The sequence below is a fragment of the Nerophis lumbriciformis genome, linkage group LG03 (assembly GCF_033978685.3).
Source record: "Nerophis lumbriciformis linkage group LG03, RoL_Nlum_v2.1, whole genome shotgun sequence".
In the NCBI taxonomy this organism is placed as follows: Eukaryota; Metazoa; Chordata; class Actinopteri; order Syngnathiformes; family Syngnathidae; genus Nerophis; species Nerophis lumbriciformis.
This window is the reverse complement of record NC_084550.2, coordinates 46427501-46449776: the sequence shown is the minus strand read 5'-3', so window position 1 is coordinate 46449776 and position 22276 is coordinate 46427501. Positions and strand designations below refer to the sequence as shown.

Sequence of the window (22276 nt, the reverse complement as noted above, 5' to 3'; positions counted from 1 at the left end):
AAAATGAGGGATTCAGGTAGACCAGCAAAGATTTCAGCCACAACTGCCAGGAAAATTGTTCGAGATGCAAAGAAAAATCCACAAATAACTTCAGCTGAAATACAGGACTCTGAAAAATTGTGGTGTGGCTGTTTCAAGATGCATAATAAGGAGGCACTTGAAGAAAAATGGGCTGCATGGTCGACTCACCAGAAGAAAGCCATTTCTGCGCAAATGTCACAAAGTATGCCAAACAGCACAGAGACAAGCCTCAAAACTTTTGGAACAAAGTAATTTGGAGTGATGGCTTTTTTCTGGCGACTCGACCATGCAGCCCATTTTTCTTCAAGTGCCTCCTTATATATATATATATATATATATATATATATATATATATATATATATATATATATATATATATATATATATATATATATATATATATATATATATGTATATATATATACATATATATATACATATATATATACATATACAGTTGTGGTCAAACATTTACATACACTTGTAAAGAACATAATGTCATGGCTGTCTTGAGTTTCCAATCATTTCTACAACTCTTATTTGTTTGTGATAGAGTGATTTGATTACATACTTGTTGGTCACAAAAAACATTCATGAAGTTTGGTTCTTTTATGAATTTTTTTTATGGGTCTACTGAAAATGTGAGCAAATCTGCTGGGTCAAAAGTATACATACAGCAATGTTAATATTTGCTTACATGTCCTTTGGCAAGTTTCACTGCAATAAGGCGCTTTTGGTAGCCATCCACAAGCTTCTGGTTGAATTTTTGACCACTCTTCTTGACAAAATTGGTGCAGTTCAGCTAATTTTATTAGTTTTCTAACATGGACTTGTTTCTTCAGCATTGCCCACACGTTTAAGTCTGGACTTTGGGAAGGCCATTCTAAAACCTTAATTCTAGCCTGATTTAGCCATTCCTTTACCACTTTTGACGTGTGTTTGGGGTCATTGTCCTGTTGGAACACCCAACTGCGCCCAAGACCCAACCTCCGGGCTGATGATTTTAGGTTGTCCTGAGGAATTTGGAGGTAATCCTCCTTTTTCATTGTCCCATTTAAAGCACCAGTTCCATTGGCAGCAAAACAGGCCCAGAGCATAATACTACCACAACCATGCTTGACGGTAGGTAAGGTGTTCCTGGGATTAAAGGCCTCCCCTTTTCTCCTCCAAACATATAGCTGGGTATTGTGGCCAAACAGCTCAATTTTTGTGTCATCTGACCACAGAACTTTCCTCCAGAAGGTCTTATCTTTGTCCATGTTTTGGGTTTTGTATTGTCAGTGGTTAATTTGGTCTTAAAAATCTGGAGGTCTTATCTTTGTCCATGTTTTGGGTTTTGTATTGTCAGTGGTTAATTTGGTCTTAAAATAATGTTGACAATAATATGGTTTATCGGCAATAATTATATAGTCGAGCAAAATGTGTCGGCCCATGCCTACCAACCATTCTTTTCTGTTTGACTTATTTGACTTGATTAAACCTTTTATACAACTTTTATACACACACACAAAAAAAAAAGAAAGAAAGAAGAATGTACTATAATTTATGCTGATATCATATCAGATTAATACTCCAATATCATTCACATATGAGAAGTAAAACATCAATACACCCCTAACCTAAAGTAAACGCAGAGTAGTCCTTGAACCACTTGTAATAAAGATTTGGCACTTCTAAAAGCTCACATTACTACTTACACTACGGAATAAGAGTATGAATACACTGAGAAAGAAATATTTGCCTTCAAAATAAGTAGTTGTGGTTGCCAAGTGCTTTATATGGGGTTCAGTTGGTTCATCCTTTGTTTTTTTGGAATGCTGCTTATGGCACAGCGGTGCGACTAGACAAGCTGGGCTTCTTCTGCCCACTTCTTTTGATCACTTGAGAAAAAATGTGAACTTGTGAAGTTTTAACTGGGAATCATTTAACATTGATTGATTGTAATTGGCAGCTATGGTTTGGAATACACAAACTCGACTCCTTACCTAAAAGCGCCATCCATCTATTTCTCTCTCTCTCAGTAGTGATGACCTAATGGCTTTTTTCACCAATAAAATCAGAGACTAACTAAAGGTTCTACTTCTGTCAGTCAATGTGATTCATTCCTCAAGCGTGGGTCATTTACTTAGATGAAGTAGTCATTACTGATGCATACTTAGACTCTTTGTCCAATGAATCGTTCTCATTTATCCACTACAATTCTTGTCCAGGGTGTACCCCGCCTTCCGCGCGATTGTAGCTGAGATAGGCTCCAGCGCCCCCCGCGACCCCAAAGGGAATAAGCGGTAGAAAATGGATGGATGGATGGAATTCTATATTCATTAGATCCAATCACTACTTGCTTGCTTCAGGATGCTCGAGCCCTAGTTTGCACATTTGTACTCAATATGATCAATATTTCTTTCGAGCCATGGACCACAGTCCTTTAAAGTGGCTGTCATGAAACTTCTTCAAAAAGCTCATCTTGAGTCAATGCCTTAGCTAATTACAGAGCAATGTCCAATATGCAGTTTTTGTCCCAAAACCGAGAGAAAGCACTTACCAAGCAGTGACACGACTTCTTACCAAACGCAACTTTCCTTTCGGCTTTAGAATGCATCAAAGCACAGACTTCGCAGTCATTAAAGTTATTTACGAACTCTTTGTTGAGTCAAACGAAGGTCTTGTTTCTGTACTGGTCCTGTTAGATCTTAGTGCAGTGATCTAATGGAGATATTTCAACACATCACTGGCATTAAACTACCAGTACTATGGAAAAACTCCATATTGAAGCTACTATCATATATACAAAACCCGAAACCAGTGAAGTTGGCATGTTGTGTAAATGGTAAATAAAAACAGAATACGATGATTTGCAAATCCTTTCCAACTTATATTCAATTGAATGCAAAGACAAGATACTTAACGTTCAGACTGGAAAACTCATTTGGAATTTGATGCCTGCAACCTGTTTCAAAAAAGCTGGCACAAGTGGCAAAAAAGATTGAGAAAGTCAAGGAATGCTCATCAAACACCTATTTGGAACATCTCACAGGTGAACAGGCTAATTGGGAATGGGTGGGTGCCATGATTGGGTATAAAAGCAGCATCCATGCAATGCTCAGTCATTCACAAACAAGGATGGGGCGAGGGTCACTACTTTGTGAACAAATGCGTGAGCAAATTGTCCAACAGTTTAACAACAACATTTCTCAACCAGCTATTGCAAGGAATTTAGGGATTGCACCATCTACGGTCAATGCCCGTGACCTTTGATCACTCAGGCGGTACTGCATCAAAAAGCGACATTACTCTGTAAAGGATATCACCACATGGGCTCAGGAACACTTCAGAAAACTACTGTCAGTAACTGCAGTTCGTCGCTACATCTGTAAGTGCAAGTTAAAACTCTACTATGCAAAGCGAAAGCCATTTATCAACAACACCCAGAAACGCCACCAGCTTCGCTGGCCCCGAGCTCATCTAAGATGGACCGATGCAAAGTGGAAAAGTGTTCTGTGGTTTGCATGTCCACATTTGAAATTGTATTTGGAAACTGTGGACGTCGTGTCCTCCGGAACAAAGAGGAAAAGAAGCATCCGCATTGTTATAGGCGCAAAGTTCAAAAGCCAGCATCTGTGATGGTATGGGGGGTGTATTAGTGCCCAAGGCATGGGTAACTTACACATCTGTGAAGGCACCATTAATGCTGAAAGGTACATACAGGTTTTCATCCAAGCAACGTTATCATGGACGCCCCTGCTTATTTCAGCAAGACAATGCCAAACCACGTGTTACAACAGCGTGGCTTCATAGTAAAAGAGTGCGGGTACTAGACTGGCCTGCCAGTAGTCCAGACCTGTCTCCCATTGAAAATGTGTGGCCCAATATGAAGCCTAAAAACCTGAACAACTTAAGCTGTACATCAAGCAATAATGTGAAAGAATTCCACCTGAAAAGCTTAAAAAATGTGTCTCCTCAGTTCCCAAACGTTTACTGAGTGTTGTTAAAAGGAAAGGCCATGTAACACAGTGGTAAAAATGCCCCTGTGCCAGCTTTTTTGCAATGTGTTGCTGCCATTAAATTCTAAGTTAATGATTATTTGCAAAAAAAAAATTAGTTTCTCAGTTGGAACATTAAATATCTTGTCTTTGCAGTCTATTCAATTGAATATAAGTTGAAAAGGATTTGCAAATCATTGTATTCAGTTTTTATTTACGAATTACAAAAAGTGCCAACTTCACTGGTTTTGGGTTTTGTATATGTGTTCATGATATTTTGTAATTTATAGAATTGTATTTCTGGTATATTTGTTTTGATTAATTAATTATTCAGTATAGTATTTATTTTTTATTCATTAATCAAATATGAATGAAATTGTTAATTGGAGACTGTAAATTGTCCATAGGCGTGAACGCGAGTGGGAATGTTTGTGTAAATGTGATTGGCTGGTGACCAGTCTAGGCCAAGGGTTGTACCCCGCTTCTCGCCCCAAGTCAGCTGAAATAGGCTGCATCTTACCGCACGTAAAGAAAAGGATGGATGAATTCCCAGTCCCAGTGCTTCTGCCTATTTTAGGAGTGAATGTGCAACCTTTCAACCGGTCTACAACCTGAGCCAAAATGTTCTGGGAGATTATTTCTGGAGTAAGTTCAGCCTGAAAGCTTCTGCTCGCACGCATGAAACAGACCTAATTTGAAACTTCACTAACTGGCTGACAGGACAAGATGGAGTGGTTAGCGCAGAAAGGGGAATAAAGGAAAGTCTGGTGGCTACAATGATAATAAATGGATTTAAATTAGAATTAATGCATTGCAGTGACCAACACAAGGCCAGGATATGCATACAGTACATACATGTATATATACATACATCCATGCAATATGTGAACATTTACCTTGTGCAGGTTTCCCTTGGAGTCTCCCAAGAATGCGATGGTATGTTCCGCCCTCACGCTGACTGCAACAGCTGTGAGTCGGGCAGACGGGCTGTCCAGTATGGTTTCAGCTTCCACGGCGATCCGGCTCGCCATGGGGCTGGGTGTGTGATCGGAGCCGCAGGGGTAAGCATCCAGGGTGTTCTGTCAGACAGGATAGAGCAAAGGGACATCAATGCAAGATGATATGCATCTATTCTGGAGTCTTATGTCACTGTCTTTAAGCCAATACCGATAGATAACTTCCGGCTTCTCAAGACTGATGACTTATTTATGACTTATACAAACCCCGTTTCCATATGAGTTGGGAAATTGTGTTAGATGTAAATATAAACGGAATACAATGATTTGCAAATCTTTTTCAACCCATATTCAATTGAATGCACTACAAAGACAACATATTTGATGTTCAAACTCATAAACTTTTTTTTTTTTTTTTGCAAATAATAATTAACTTAGAATTTCATGGCTGCAACACATGCCAAAGTAGTATAGAAAGGGCATGTTCACCACTGTGTTACATGGCCTTTCCTTTTAACAACACTCAATAAACGTTTGGGAACTGAGGAGACACATTTTTTAAGCTTCTCAGGTGGAATTCTTTCCCATTCTTGCTTGATGTACAGCTTAAGTTGTTCAACAGTCCGGGGGTCTACGTTGTGGTATTTTAGGCTTCATAATGTGCCACATATTTTCAATGGGAGACAGGTCTGGACTACAGGCAGGCCAGTCTAGTACCCGCACTCTTTTACTATGAAGCCACGTTGATGTAACACGTGGCTTGGCATTGTCTTGCTGAAATAAGCAGGGTAACGTTGCTGGATGGCAACATATGTTGCTCCAAAACCTGTATGTACCTTTCAGCATTAATGGTGCCTTCACAGATGTGTAAGTTACCCATGTCTTGGGCACTAATACACCCCCATACCATCACAGATGCTGGCTTTTCAACTTTGCGTCTATAAAAACACGGATGGTTCTTTTCCTCTTTGGTCCGAAATGTGGACTCGTCAGACCACAGAACACTTTTCCACTTTGTATCAGTCCATCTTAGATGAGCTCAGGCCCAGCGAAGCCGACGACGTTTCTGGGTGTTGTTGATAAACGGTTTTCGCCTTGCATAGGAGAGTTTTAACTTGCACTTACAGATGTAGCGACCAACTATAGTTACTGACAGTGGGTTTCTGAAGTGTTCCTGAGCCCATGTGGTGATATCCTTTACACACTGATGTCGCTTGTTGATGCAGTACAGCCTGAGGGATCGAAGATCACGGCCTTAGTTGCTTACGTGCAGTGATTTCTCCAGATTCTCTGAACCCTTTGATGATATTACGGACCGTAGATGGTGAAATCCCTAAATTCCTTGCAATAGCTGGTTGAGAAAGGTATTCTTAAACTGTTCAACAATTTGCTCATGCATTTGTTGACAAAGTGGTGACCCTTGCCCCATCCTTTTTTGTGAATGACTGAGCATTTCATGGAATCTACTTTTATACCCAATCATGGCACCCACCTGTTCCCAATTTGCCTGTTCACCTGTGGGATGTTCCAAATAAGTGTTTGATGAGCATTCCTCAACTTTATCAGTATTTATTGCCACCTTTCCCAACTTCTTTGTCACGTGTTGCTGGCATCAAATTCTAAAGTTAATGATTATTTGCAACAAAAAAAAAGTTTATCAGTTTGAACATCAAATATGTTGTCTTTGTAGCATATTCAACTGAATATGGGTTGAAAATGATTTGCAAATCATTGTATTCTGTTTATATTTACATCTAACACAATTTCTCAACTCATATGGGGGTTTGTGTGTATATATATATATATATATATATATATATATATATATATATATATATATATATATATATATATATATATATATATATATATATTAGGGTTGTACAGTATACCAGTATTAGTATAGTACCGCGATACTAATGAATCATATTCGATACTATACCACCCCCCCGGTCGTCACGTCGTGTCATTGCTGGTTTACGAGCAGAGGAGCATGTTCGGCAGCGCACAATCACGGAGTACTAACAAACAGACACAGTGTGTGGACATAAAAAGTGAGAACGGACACATTTTGGCTTAAAAACCAACGATAAAGGTGAAGTTATAACACTGAAACGCCCTCAGGAAGTGGTGCTTTAAGACATGGCTAGCTAGCTAGCGGCTGACGTCCATCCGTCGTTTTAGCGACTTCTAAATCACTAATCCTGGTCTCCATGGCGACAAATAAAGTATGTTTCTTACACGTACCATTATCACTGCAGGACGAGGAATAGCTAAACATGCTTCACTACACACCATAGCTCACCGGCGTCAAAATGTAAACAAACGCCATTAGTGGATCTACACATAACATCCACTGTAATGATACCAAGCACAGGCACGTATCTAGTCGATATTACTATGATTACGTCGATATTTTTTGGCATCACAACATCTTCTTTTGTTTTTTTTTAATTTATATTATATTTATAAACTCAGGAAATATGTCTCTGGACATATGAGGACTTTAAATATGACCAATGTATGATCCTGTAACGACTTGGTATCGGATCGATACTCAAATTTGTGCTATCATCCAAAACTAATGTAAAGTATCAAACAACAGAAGAATAAGTGATTATTACATTTTAACAGAAGGGTAGATAGAACATGTTAAAAGAGAAAGTAAGCAGATATTAACAGTAAATGAACAAGTAGATTAATAATTCATTTTCTACCACTTGTCCCTAATAATGTTGACAAAATAATAGAATGATAAATGACACAATATGTTACTGCATATGTCAGCAGACTAATTAGGAGCCTTTGTTTGTTTACTTACTACTAAAAGACAAGTTGTCTCGTATGTTCCCTATTTTATTTAAGGACAAACTTGCAATTAGAAACATGTTTAATGTACCCTAAGATTTTTTGTTAAAATAAAGCCAATAATGCAATTTTTTGTGGTCTCCTTTATTTAGAAAAGTATCGAAAAGTATCGAAATAATATTAGTACCGGTACCAAAATATTGGTATCGGGACAACACTAATATATATCTAATTCTAAAGGTAGATTAATGTGTAGTTAGTACACACCATTCTTACTTCGTATTTCATGTGGCTGATAAGGTTAGTTAGATGTGTTGATGTGTGATGATTTTTCATCTCCTTGTGGAATGTTTGAAAAAAAATTAGGTGCAAATAACACGCAAAAGTTCCAACCCCATCGCCGCCATATTTGCTGACAATGAGCTCCAGGGAAGTTTATGACAGGCTCACGGCACTAAAGGCTGTAAAATACTCTCGCTTCGCGGAGCTCGTGTTTATTATTATTTTGCAGTCCTATTCGGTTGTTTGGGGGCACGGGATAAGAGAGAGCTATGTAATTGTAAATACACAAAACCGTTCAACAACTATTGTTATGACATGCTGTATGTATAAGACACGTATGGTCATGTGTTACTGTTTGGCAACAAAAGTTAAAAAGAGTGTCGTACTTTGTGACTTTCTTCTGGACTCGCTCTGTAATTATTTTCAGTGCGCCCCAAGATATAAAATAAACAATATCTGTTTTCATGCAAATGTTTAATCACTTTTGCTTTATTTCATACAATAATTTGTGCATTTCAAGCACTAAGTCTGCTTTTCTGTGGTCGAAGACCTTCTCTTCAAATTCTCTGCGGTCTGCGTCGATGCAAACTTCGGATATTTGGGAGGTGCACGCAAGGCTACGCAGTGTCCGGGGGCAAGACGACGATGCGAGAGTATACACCAGGCTTTAGGAGAAAAGGATACCATGATTTGCTCCCCTTAACCCACCTCCAGCACAGCACAGGTAATCTATGTTTTTAAAGATACAAAGTTCCAACCTTCAGACCAAAACAATCATTGGACTAGATTCCTGTTAGCCCTGCCCACTGACTGGGCTTGATTGGTGAGTTTGGCAATTACAATAAATTCATTAAAGCGCTGACTCACAGATTCATAAAAAATACTTCAATTAATCATGAAATCATGAAAAAATTCATTAAATTGTAAAACAAATCCTTTAATAAATAAATCATGGTTAGTTAAATTATTAAATAATTATATTTGTTTGGTAAGACTTTAGTATGGGGAACATATTCACCATTAATTAGTTGCTTATTAACATGCAAATTAGTAACATATTGGCTCAATAACCTCAGAATTATTGCTTATTAGTAACCCTAACCCTTATATGTCCCCCTCGTGTCCAAATAACTCTAAATTAAGTCTTTGTTACTTAGAATATGTTCCCCATACTAAAGTGTTACCATTTATTTATTTATTTACCGTATTTTTCGGACTATAAGTCGCAGTTTTTTTCATAGTTTGGCCGGGCTCCAGTGCGATTTATATTTGTTTTTTTCCTTCTTTATAATGCATTTTTGGCAGGTGCGACTTATACTCAGAAAAATACGGTATGTGTTTATTTGACAGGGACAGTACAATGAAACATTGCTACCCACAGGTAACCGATGTCAAAGTACATAAGACTTCTACCCACCGGTTAATTTTCAACCCTTGTCCCTGGTTAGGCTTTTTTTTTAAAAAGTTGAGAAAAGTGTAAAACACATACAAAATGATTAAGACAAGTACAAAAATAAAAACACATTGAAAATAAATGGCCCCATTTGTCCACACTACACCCAGGTCTAGTGCTCACACTTCTGGTAATGGATATATGGAATATATTACCGTATTTGTCGGACTATAAGTCACAGTTTTTTTCATAGTTTGGCCCGGGGTGCAACTTATACTCAGGAGCGACTTATGTGTGAAATTATTAACACATTACCGTAAAATATCAAATAATATTATTTAGCTCATTCACGTAAGAGACTAAATCATGGGCATTAGTGATTATGAGTGACAGATTGTTTGGTAAACGTATAGCATGTTTTATATGTTATAGTTATTTGAATGACTCTTACCATGATATGTTACGTTAACATACCAGGCACGTTCTCAGTTGGTTATTTATGCGTCATATAACGTACACTTATTCAGCCTGTCTTTCACTATTCTTTATTTATTTTAAATTGCCTTTCAAATGTCTATTCTTGGTGTTGGGTTTTATCAAATAAATTTCCCCCAAAAAATGCGACTTATACTCCAGTGCGACTTATATATGTTTTTTTCCTTCTTTATTATGCATTTTCGGCCGGTGCGACTTATACTCCGGAGCGACTTATATATGTTTTTTCCCTTCTTTATTATGCATTTTCAGCCGGTGCGACTTATACTCCGGAGCGACTTATATATGTTTTTTCCTTCTTTATCATGCATTTTTGGGGGGTGCGACTTATACTCTGGAGCAACTTATATATGTTTTTTTCCTTCTTTATTATGCATTTTCGGCCGGTGCAACTTATACTCCGGAGCGACTTATATATGTTTTTTTCCTTTTTTATTATGCATTTTCGGCAGGTGCGACTTATACTCCGGAGCGACTTATATATGTTTTTTTTCCTTCTTTATTATGCATTTTTGGCAGGTGCGACTTATACTCCGGAGCGACTTATATATGTTTTTTTCCTTCTTTATTATGCATTTTCAGCCGGTGCGACTTATACTCCGGAACGACTTATAAATGTTTTTTTCCTTCTTTATTATGCATTTTCGGCAGGTGCGACTTATACTCCGGAGCGACTTATACATGTTTTTTTCCTTCTTTATTATGCATTTTCGGCAGTTGCGACTTACACCAGTGCGACTTATATATGTTTTTTTCCTTCTTCATTATGCATTTTCGGCCGGTGCGACTTATACTCTGGAGCGACTTACATATGTTTTTTTCCTTCTTTATTATGCATTTTCGGCAGGTGCGACTTATACTCCGGAGCGACTTATATATGTTTTTTTCCTTCTTTATTATGCATTTTCGGCAGGTGCGACTTATACTCCGGAGCGACTTATATATGTTTTTTTCCTTCTTTATTATGCATTTTCGGCAGGTGCGACTTATTCTCCGGAGCGACTTATATATGTTTTTTTCCTTCTTTATTGTGCATTTTCGGCAGGTGCGACTTATACTCCGGAGCGACTTATACTCCAAAAAATACGGTAACTAAATTAATGATATATCTAATAAAATATGAATTTAATTCAAATTATTATTTGACACATTAAAGTAAATACCTTTTGATTACATTTTGTCCAATTTGACCCTCCATAGTAGTCAAACAATGTGTGAGAGAATGACTAACTGTAAAACATGTGAGAGCAACACCTTTAAAAAGTCACGTTCAATGTGGCTTCAATTAAATTCATAGTGAAACAAAATGAATCCAAATAATCCACAAGTTAAAGCCGCAGCATAACAGTTGTGTGCTCCTCTGGCGAGGAATTAATATTAGAAATAATCTCTTTTGTGAAGTAAATTTGTACAGCCGATATGGGCATCTACATCAACAATATGATTTGCCTGAGAAGCTGGACAGTACTAAAAATAAATAAATTAATAAATAAATAAAAATAAATAATCAATAAAACTATTCATAAAACAGCAGAAAAGACTGATATGACAATTAAACGGGTCAGAGTACCAATGATCAAACGCAGGCCAGCGTGGGCCAGTAGAGGAAGGAGGAATCGAACACAAGTCTATCATGGTGTAAATGGTGTAGTATGAGTACACCCTCCGTGATAGGATCACAATCATCCACACATTTTGGCAAAAAGACGTGGTAAAGAACGAGCGAGGCATTTTTTGCCATGTTGAGTCTATTCGGTATCGGCATGTTCGTCCTCGCGTGAGACTGCCTTGCTCATGTGGTGAACAGCACTGTCAATAACCACTAAGACTGTGCATGCAGGACGTCTGCTTTGCTTGTTGTCTCAAAACAGGAAGCCAAGTGAAATGTAATCACTGGGCAAAGCTCCCTCAACACTTGCGTTCATCCATTTTTCTACCGCTTGTCCTTTTCAGGGTCGCAGGGGGCTGGAGCCAAGCGCTTTTCGTGTCTTACTTGCCAGTTCCAGGTCCTATATGCCTGTCAAAGTGTACCAACTTGTCGGATTACCTACTCAGACGTCTCATGTCCAGGTGAGAGGCATGATTTATGGTCTAGAATAAAACTTACAGGGAGCAGGGAAGCGAGGAAACAGCAGACCACTCGATGATGTAAACAGAGGCCCACACGAAATAGTTTGTCTGTGTTAGCAGTTTTAAAGCCGATAAATGCTTTAAAATGTAACATCGGAAATTATCGGTATCGGTTTCAAAAAGTAAAATGTATGACTTTTTAAAACGCCGCTGTACGGAGAGGTACACAGACTTATAATAACAATAACTAGAGATGTCCGATAATATCAGACTGCCGATATTATCGGCCGATAAATGCTTTAAAATGTAATATCGGAAATTATCGGTATCGGTTTTAAAAAGCAAAATTTATGACTTTTTAAAACGCCGCTGTACGGAGTGGTACACAGACTTATAATAACAATAACTAGAGATGTCCGATAATATCGGACTGCCGATATCATCGGCCGATAAATCCTTTAAAATGTAATATCGGAAATTATCGGTATCTGTTTCAAAAAGTAACATTTATGACTTTTTAAAACGGCGCTGTACAGAGTGGTACACAGACTTATAATAACAATAACTAGAGATGTCCGATAATATTGGACTGCCGATATTATCGGCCGATAAATGCTTTAAAATGTAATATCGGAAATTATCGGTATCGGTTTTAAAAAGTAAAATTTATGACATTTTAAAACGCCGCTAAACGGAGTGGTACACAGACTTATAATAACAATAACTAGAGATGCCCGATAATATCGGACTGCCAATATTATCGGCCGATAAATACTTTAAAATGTAATGTCGGAAATGATCGGTATCGGTTTCAAAAAGTAAAATTTATGACTTTTTAAAGCGCCGCTGTACGGAGTGGTACACAGACTTATAATAACAATAACTAGAGATGTCCGATAATATCGGACTGCCGATATTATCGGCCAATAAATGCTTTACAATGTAATATCGGAAATTATCGGTATCGGTTTCAAAAAGTAAAATGTATGACTTTTTAAAACGCCGCTGTACGGAGTGGTACACGGACGTAGGGAGAAGTACAGAGCGCCAATAAACCTTAAAGGCACTGCCTTTGCGTGCCGGCCCAGTCACATAATATCTACGTCTTTTCACACACACAAGTGACTGCAAGGCATACTTGGTCAACAGCCATACAGGTCACACTGAGGGTGGCCGTATAAACAACGTTAACACTGTTACAAATATGCGCCAACCTGTGAACCCACACCAAACAAGAATGACAAACACATTTCGGGAGAACATCCGCACCGTAGCACAACATAAACACAACAGAACAAATACCCAGAACCCCTTGCAGCACTAACTCTTCCGAGACGCTACAATACAATATACACCACCCCAGCCCAACCCCGCCCACCTCAACCTCCTCATGCTCGGCATATATCGGCAAAAAAAGCCATTATCGGACATCTCTAACAAAAACACTAATACTTGGTTAATATTCAAGCCACGAAATGTAAATGGAGTATTGTTGGCGCTTTTTGAATGTTTTTTTTATGGGCGGAATAGTGGAGCTCCCATTGGCTCTGCTGTAAGTGGATTTTTATTTACGTTTATTTAATATTTAGAATGCATTAAAAAAAAATCCATCCATCATCATGTCTTTCATAATGATTGTGAACGATAGGCAAAATTCCCAAAAAAAACTGCAGTTCCCCTTTAAGTAATGTTGCAATTTTCTCTCTCAACAAATCAAGCATGTCTGATGACAGCACTCAAAAGTAAAACTCGGGTTTTTCAAAAATGTGCTAGCTCGATGCTAATTTACATTGTATTTTTCCATAGACATACTATTGATAAGCATGAACAATTTTACATGGCGATTTCAACACTTCCAAATTTGGTAATAAAGACTACAACTGTAAAATTCAAATTTGAATGACAATAAAAGGAAGTCTAAGTCTACAACTAAGATGCATGTTACAATCAAACAGCTGGTGTGTAATAAGTACAATACTTACAGTATAAACACTTTGTAGGACTCAACAAAAGACAAGACTTTTACATCCAACTCTAAAGGGTCATATTATTGAGTCTTTTTTGTGGTCTACATAACATGTAATGGTGGTTCTTTGGTCAAAATGTTGCATAGATGATGTTTTACAGATCATCTTCAAGTCGCTTTCTGATAGTCGCTTCAGGGTGCGCCGTTTTGTGGTCGGTCTTATTTACGTGGCTCCAATTCAACTGTGTCTTTTCCCCGTCATCCAGTCTACTGACAGATATAAGTTAAAACAAGTGTTGTCCCGATACCAATATTTTGGTACTGGTACAGGTACCAAAATCAAATATTTCGGTACTTTGATACTTTTCTAAATAAAGGGGACCACAAAAAATTGCATCATTGGGTTTATTTTAACAAAAAATCTTAGGGTACATTAAACACATGTTTCTTATTGCAAGTTTGTCCTTAAATAAAATAGTAAACATACTAGACAACTTGTCTTTTAGTAGTAAGTAAACAAACAAAGGCTCCTAATTAGTATATTGTGACATTTATCATTCTATTATTTTGTCAAAATTATTAGGACAAGTGGTAGACTGGTACTTTTTAGAGGCAGTATAGTACCGAATATGATTCATTAGTATCGCGGTACTATACCAATACCGGTATACCGTACAACCCTAGTTAGAACTATACACTACTTCGTATTAGAAATGGCAACAGTGGAGGATGCACGTGCATGTACGAGCCAGGATGCCACACAACAAGAGGATAGAGAAAAATAAGGAACTTATTGACTACTGCGTCGCGCAACAATGGCGAACTCGCGCAAAGCTCTTCGGGTAAATTTCTACCATATATGGAGATATCCACTGACATCACACTTGGGAAAAACGTCACAATAGGGCATATTGTTTTAGAGGAAGTATAAAGTAAGAAAAGATTGTTCCATATACATCTTCACCATGCCTCCATGGTTTGAATTCAAACTTTCAGGACTTATGCAGATCCAAAATACAAAAAAAACAGGTACCAACAGGTAAAAAAAAGTGGGTTTTTCATAATAGATCCCTTTTAATGGCAGAGCCTACTTCCTAACTTCGACAACACAGTTATCATTCATTTCAAATGCCAATTTAAAACATTAGATTTTATTATTAAACTAACAAATAAATAAAAACACATGAGCTAACATAAAAGTACTGAAAATTGGTATTATTGAGTACCGGTATCGATATGCAGGGCTCTGGAATTGGTGCCGTACAGTGTTGTATGGTTTTGGTATAGTAACGCGATACTAATGAATCGTATTCGGTACTATACCGCCTCTAAAAAGTACCGGTCCCCCGCCCCTCCGTCGTCGTCACGTCATGTCATTGCTGGTTTACAAGCAGAGGAGCATGTTCGGCAGCGCTCAATCACGGAGTACTTACAAGCAGACACAGTGTGTAGACGGAAAAGGGAGAACGGACGCATTTTGGCTTAAAAACTGACGATAAAGGTGAAGTTATAACACTGAAACACCCTCAGGAAGAGGTGCTTTAAGACATGGCTAGCTAGCTAGCGGCTAAAGTCCATCCGCAGTCTGCAGTGTTGTAGCTACTTCTAAATCACCAATCCTCGTCTCCATGGCGACAAATAAAGTATGTTTCTTACAAGTATCATTATCACTGCAGGACGAGGAATAGCTAAACATGCTTCACTACACACCGTAGGAGGATACAACAGCTTGTTCCTGAATGTAAACAAATGCCATGGGTGGATCTACACCTGACATTCACTGTAATGATATCAAATAGAGTGTATTTAGTCGATACTACTATGATTACATCATAGTAGAGATGTTCGATAATATTGGCCTGCCGATATTATCGGCCGATAAATACGTCAAAATGTAATATCGGAAATTATCGGAATCGTTTTTTTTTTTTTATCGGTATCGTTTTTTGTTTTTGTATTAATTTTTTTTATTAAATCAACATAAAAACCACAAGATACACTTACAATTAGTGCACCAACCCAAAAAATCTCCCTCCTCCATTCACACAAAAAGGTTGTTTCTTTCTGTTATTAATATTCTGGATCCTACATTATATATCAATATATATCAATACAGTCTGCAAGGGATACAGTCCGTAAGCACACATGATTGTGCGTGCTGCTGGTCCACTAATAGTACTAACCTTTAACAGTTAATTTTACTAATTTTCATTAATTACTAGTTTCACTGTAACTGTTTTTATATTGTTTTACTTTTCTTTTTTATTTATCTTATTTTTATTTTTTATTTTTTTTTAAAAGGACCTTATCTTCACCATACCTGGTTGTCCAAATTAGGCATAATAATGTGTTAATTCCACGACTGTATAAATCGGTTGATATCGGTATCGGTTGATATCGGTATCGGTAATTAAAGAGTTGGACAATATCGGAATATCGAATATCGGCAAAAAGCCATTATCGGACATCCCTATTTTTTAGCATCACAAAATCTTTTGTTTAAAAAAAATTTATATTATGTTTATAAACTCAGGAAATATGTCCCTGGACACATGAGGACTTTGAATATGTAACTACTTGGTATCGGATTGATACCAAAATTTGTGGTATCATCCAAAACTAATGTAAAGTATCAAACAACAAAAGAATAAGTGATTATTACCTTATAACAGAAATGTAGATAGAAAATGTTACAAGAGAAAGTAAGCAGATATTAACAGTAAATGAACAAGTAGATTAATAATATATTTTTTACAGCTTGTCCTTAATAATTTTGACAAAATACTAGGTAGATAAATGACACAATATGTTACTGCATATGTCAGCAGACTAAATTAAGAGTCTTTGTTTGTTTACTTACTACTAAAAGACAAGTTGTCTAGTATGTTCACTATTTTATTTAAGGACTAAAACTTGCAATAATAAACATATGTTTAATGTACCCGAAGATTTTTTTGTTAAAATAAAGCCAATAATGACATTTTTTGTGGTCCCCTTTATTTAGGAAAGTATCAAAAAGTACCGAAAAGTATCGAAATACATTTTGGCACCGGTACTGGTACCAAAATATTGGTATCGGGGCAACACAAGTGCCGTAGTGATTCAAATGTGAAAGATAACCATCCAAAAAAATTAGGAATCAGTGGGCTAGCAATAGTGCCAAGGAGAAGTCAGAGCTTGAAAACCCCCTTCTGTGGTTAAAGTCAACTGTTTGAGAACGCTCGACTTTCCTGGTGAAAGACGTAAAGAAAGACCAGAGGATAAAATGAAAGCAATGTGCTGCCATAGATCAGTAGAGATGAGGAACATGACTACAAACTGGAACTATTCATTCAGTTAACCCTTAATTAAATGAAAATAACACAACATAACATAAAATCACAGTATATTGGTTAAGTTAAAAAAGTTAAAGTGCCAATGATTGTCACACACACACTAGGTGTGGTGGGATGGGTCAAATGCAGAGGGTAATCTCGTTCCACCCCCTGGGAGGTGAGGGGAGCAGTAAGCAGCAGCGGTGGCCGCGCACGGGAATAATAAGGGTGTGATTGTTATAAATTCTGTGACGTAGGAATTATTCATTATAAATTGAATAGGTTCAATGCGAGTGGAGTGTCTCAATACGCTGTTGATATTAGAAATCGGTCAGATATCGGCTTGCATGTAAAACGTCCAATACAAACAGTCTTGTGGCGTGTTTACTTGTGCAGAGCTGGACAGACAGTTAACATCGACATGTCCTCCAATAAGCACACTAAGTTGGTATATTCTTTCAAATGGGGTGCCTAAGTACTTATTGAGCACATTCAACAATACCCCGGTAAGAATAACTTTTGTCATATCAAACGTGATATGAAATTGTCCTATCGCTACAATCCCAGCTGTACATAAATATAAAGTGCAGTACATCTGGTCCTCCTCTACTTTTGCAATTGTTAAAAAAAAGGCAGATATTGTTGATATTTTCCATAATCTTGTCTGGTTTATCTGTCCTTGCCAGGTCTTGTGCACGTCAGCCGCTCTTTAGTTGCGAGTACAATGCTCAGCGTGGAGCCTTTCTGCGCCACTTTGTCTCGTCCAGCTTATCAGTGCAGTCAGTAGACTCAGTATTGTTGTTCCTCACCGGTGTGTCAAGGTAACACACACTCACACACACTACACATCCACTTCCAATGTCCACACAGGGTCTGTCTAATTCAGACCCACTACACTGGTGATAATGACACCGTTACATTTGATTAGAGGGCAACTATCCTGCACTGACACAACAACTTGTAGGATTTACCCTATTTTTCGGACTATCAATCCTTTAATTTTCTCAAAAATCTACAGTGCACCTTATAACCCGGTGCGCCTAATGCACGGAATAAATCTGGTTGTGCTTACCGGCCTCGAAACAATTGTACTAGGTACATGGTGTAATGGTAAGTGTGACCAGTAGATGGCAGTCACGAGATACGTGCAGACTGCAATATGACGCCAGTAAACAACACCAAAAACTTTAAGTGTTCCATTGAGAATATAGAACATTACACACGGCGCTCAAAAATCTGTCAAAATGTTTTTAGTACGACTTCGGTAAGCTATGAAGCCGCACCGCTTGATGGATTGTCGGCGCATTAAACATTTGAGATTTATTATGGTGCGTGCATAAGGACCGTAAAATGGCACCCATTAGCAGACATATTATCTGGTGTTTTGTTTCGCAATATTACGCAAAACCAACTTTTCTTACTTTCCGGTACCTGCTGATGTGTATTTGGGATCTGCATGAGTCCTGAAATTGTGTGCGCGTCCGCCTTTGTAGTCGATAAGCTTCTGCATTTTCTCTATCTCAGTGGTTCTTAACCTGAGTTCGGTGAGTTGGGCTCAGGGGTTCGGCGGAGGTCAAGACACACCGGTTGGTAGAGCGGCCGTGCCAGCAACTTGAGGGTTGCAGGTACGATTCCCGCTTCCGCCATCCTAGTCACTACTGTTGTGTCCTTGGGCAAGACACTTTACCCACCTGCTCCCAGTGCCACCCACACTGGTTTAAATGTAACTTAGATATTGGGTTTCACTATGTAAAGCGCTTTGAGTCACTAGAGAAAAGCACTATATAAATATAATTCACTTCACTTCACTTCCCCCGACTCATCTTGTAAATAAAAACTTCTCACTATCGACGTATTACGGATACGGCAACAGCAGAAGTCAGACTGATTTGCAGGTGTGTAATTGTTGTGAGTTTATGCACTGTGTTGGTTTTGTTCTTTGAACAAGGTGATGTTCATCCACGGTTCATTTTATGCACCAGTAAAAAAACATGGTAACACTTTAGTATGGGGAACATATTCACCATTAATTAGTTGCTTATTAACATGCAAATTAGTAACATATTGGCTCTTAACTAGTCATTATTAAGTACTTATTAATGCCTTATTTGGCATGGCCTTATTATAACCCTAACCCTCTAACCCTGGCCCTAACCCTCTAACCCTAACCCTAACCAAATAACTCTAAATTAAGTCTTTGTTACTTAGAATATGTTCCCCATGCTAAAGTGTTACCTAAAACATATAACTTCTTTTTTTTTTTTTTTCACTAAAGAAGGGTTCGATGAATGCGCATATGACACTGGTGGGGTTAGGTACCTCCAACAAGGTTAAGAACCACTGCTCTATCTTCTTGTTATTGAACCTTCATCCTCCACTGTTGCCATGTCTGTAAAGTTCTTACTTATATCTGTCAGTAAACTCGCCATGAAAGCGCTAAAACATACCGGTGTAGTGAGTTTACATTATTCATTACGGCTACTGTAGTCAGACGTACTGTGCTTCAACATACGAGTATTACTATGGTGTGTGTGTATAAGGACCGCAAAGTGCCACCTATTAGCAGACATTATCTGGCGTTCTGTTTCGCAATATTACGCAAACGCAACTTTTCTTACCTTCTAGTACCTACTGATGTGCATTTGGGATCTGCATAAGTCCTGAAAATGTGCGCGCCTCCGCCATTGTAGTCCGTGCCGACAACGTAGTCAATAAGTTTCTTCTATTTCTCTATCTTCTTGTTATGGGACATTCATCCTCCGCTGTTGCCATTTCTAATATAAAGTAGTGTTAAGTTCTTACTTATATCTGTCAGTGAACTCGCCATGAAAGCGCTAAAACATTCCGGTGTAGTGAGTTTACATTATTCACCCAAGGAACTTTAGTTATTAGAGAGTTCCGGTCAGTTCACGGGACACAGGTATTTTATTGTTTTTTTTTTGTCATAAAAAAATACAATCATGTGTGCTTACGGACTGTATCCCTGCAGACTGTATTGATACATATTGATATATAATGTAGGAACCAGAATATTAATAACAGAAAGAAACAACCCTTTTGTGTGAATGAGTGTGAATGAGTGTAAATGGGGGAGGGAGGTTTTTTGGGTTGGTGCACTAATTGTAAGTGTGTCTTGTATTTTTTATGTTGATTTAATAAAAAAAAAAAAAGATATATATATATATATATATATATATATATATATATATATATATATATATATATATATTAGAGATGCGCGGTTTGCGGGCACAACCGCGGAGTCCGCAGATTATCCGCGGATCGGGTGGATGAAATTAAAAAAAATTAGATTTTATCCGCGGGTCGGGTCGGGCGGTTGAAAAAAAAAAAAATTAGATTTTAAATAGATTCAGGCGGGTGGCAGTTAAACCAATTCGGAAATATATATACATAGTTAAATGTTGTTACCCACATACGAAAAACGAGCAGGCACCTGCTGCATATGCCACAACAGAAAAAAAAAAAAAAAAGAGATGGACACTTTTACGGAGCGGAGAAGGGACGCCTCGCCGGGGTCCGGGACCGAGGCGCCTTCCCCCGAGAGGGCCCCACCGGGAGCCGTAGCTGAGGCGATCCGCGAGAAGGGCCCGACGCACGTCCAGGGTCACCACCGCGCCCACCGCACCGACACCCCGCCTCGTCCGCCTTCGCCGCGGCCGGCGTCACGCGAAGTAGGTAAGCAGCTTACCTGCCCGCCACCCCCGTGGCCGGGGGCTCGTAACAGGGGTCACTCCGCGCGCTCCGCCCGCGCAGCTTACCTGCCCGCCACCCCTGTTGCCGGGGGCGCGTAACAGGGGTCACTCCGCGCGCAGTGCGCTCACGAAAGGGGTGGGGCCCATACCCGGCCGTCGCCGGCAGCGAGACGCGCTTGGAGGTGCGCTCAGCGCGGCTCCCATATGATTGCGCACTGGTGTGCGTCTGCAGCGTGGCACGCGAATGTCTGTGCTGCATTGGATCAGTCTCCTTTCTTTACTTTCTGATGCGGTTGCGGATGAAATAATTGCCTATCCGCGCATCTCTAATATATATATATATATATATATATATATATATATATATATATATATATAAACTTTTTTTTATTTCTTGTGCGGCCCGGTACCAATCGATCCACGGCCCGGTGGTTAGGGACCACTGATGTAGACCACAAGGACGTGTTTAGAAAAAAAAAAAAATATATATATATATATATATATATATTTATATATATATATATATATATATGACTCCTTTAATGCGCCTTATAACCCGTTGTGCCTTTTTTATGAAAAAAACCCTGACTAGACCCGCTCATCAGCAGTGTGCCTTATAAACCGGTGCGCCCTATGTTCTGAAAAATACGGTACTTAAAAAAAGTACAGATTTTACAACTTCAATATCAAGTAAATCTCACTAACTGGTGTTAAAATTGGGGTACTTGAATCTGGTGTCTCCAGGCAGAATTCAAACTGTAAATCCCGCCCTCCACTCTGCGCACCTCACTGATAGTCCCTTCCAGTCGCCTCCTCTCTGAAAGTGCATGAAATCTTGCACGAGAGGCGTACGTGTACCGTATTTTCTGGACCATAGGGCGCACCGGATTATAAGGCACACTGCCGATGAGCGGGTCTATTCATGTCTTTTTTCATACAAAAGGCGCACCGGATTATAAGGCGCATTAAAGGAATCACATTATGATTTTTTTTCTCAAATTAAAAGACTTCCTTGTGGTCTACATAACATGTAATGGTGGTTCTTTGGTTAAAATGTTGCATGGATGATGTTTTACAGATCATCTTCAAGTCGCTTTCTGACAGTTTTCTGAAGCGACTACCGCATCGACACAAACAATAGGGGCGGACGTGCGCAAATTTTCAGGACTTATGCAGATCTCAAATACACATCAGCAGGTACAAGAAGGTAAGAAAAGTTTGGCACCAGATAATATGTCTGCTAATGGGTGCCATTTTGCCGTCCTTATACACACACCA

At 38.6% G+C, this 22276-nt stretch overlaps 1 protein-coding gene across 4 annotated transcripts in view; it reads right to left on the bottom strand.

Annotated features, from left to right (window-relative positions):
- The window catches only part of plxnb1b (plexin b1b), a 274071-nt gene that overhangs the window by 109957 nt on the left and 141838 nt on the right, over window positions 1-22276 (bottom strand). For all 4 annotated transcript variants that reach the window (XR_012050329.1, XM_061937833.2, XM_061937834.2 and 1 more), the window contains exon 5: window positions 4898-5080. Coding sequence is in view for 3 of the 4 variants with exons in the window: in XM_061937833.2 (XP_061793817.1) it covers window positions 4898-5080 (183 nt within the window). In the remaining variant the exon portion in view is untranslated. The remainder of the gene's footprint in view (window positions 1-4897; window positions 5081-22276) is intronic.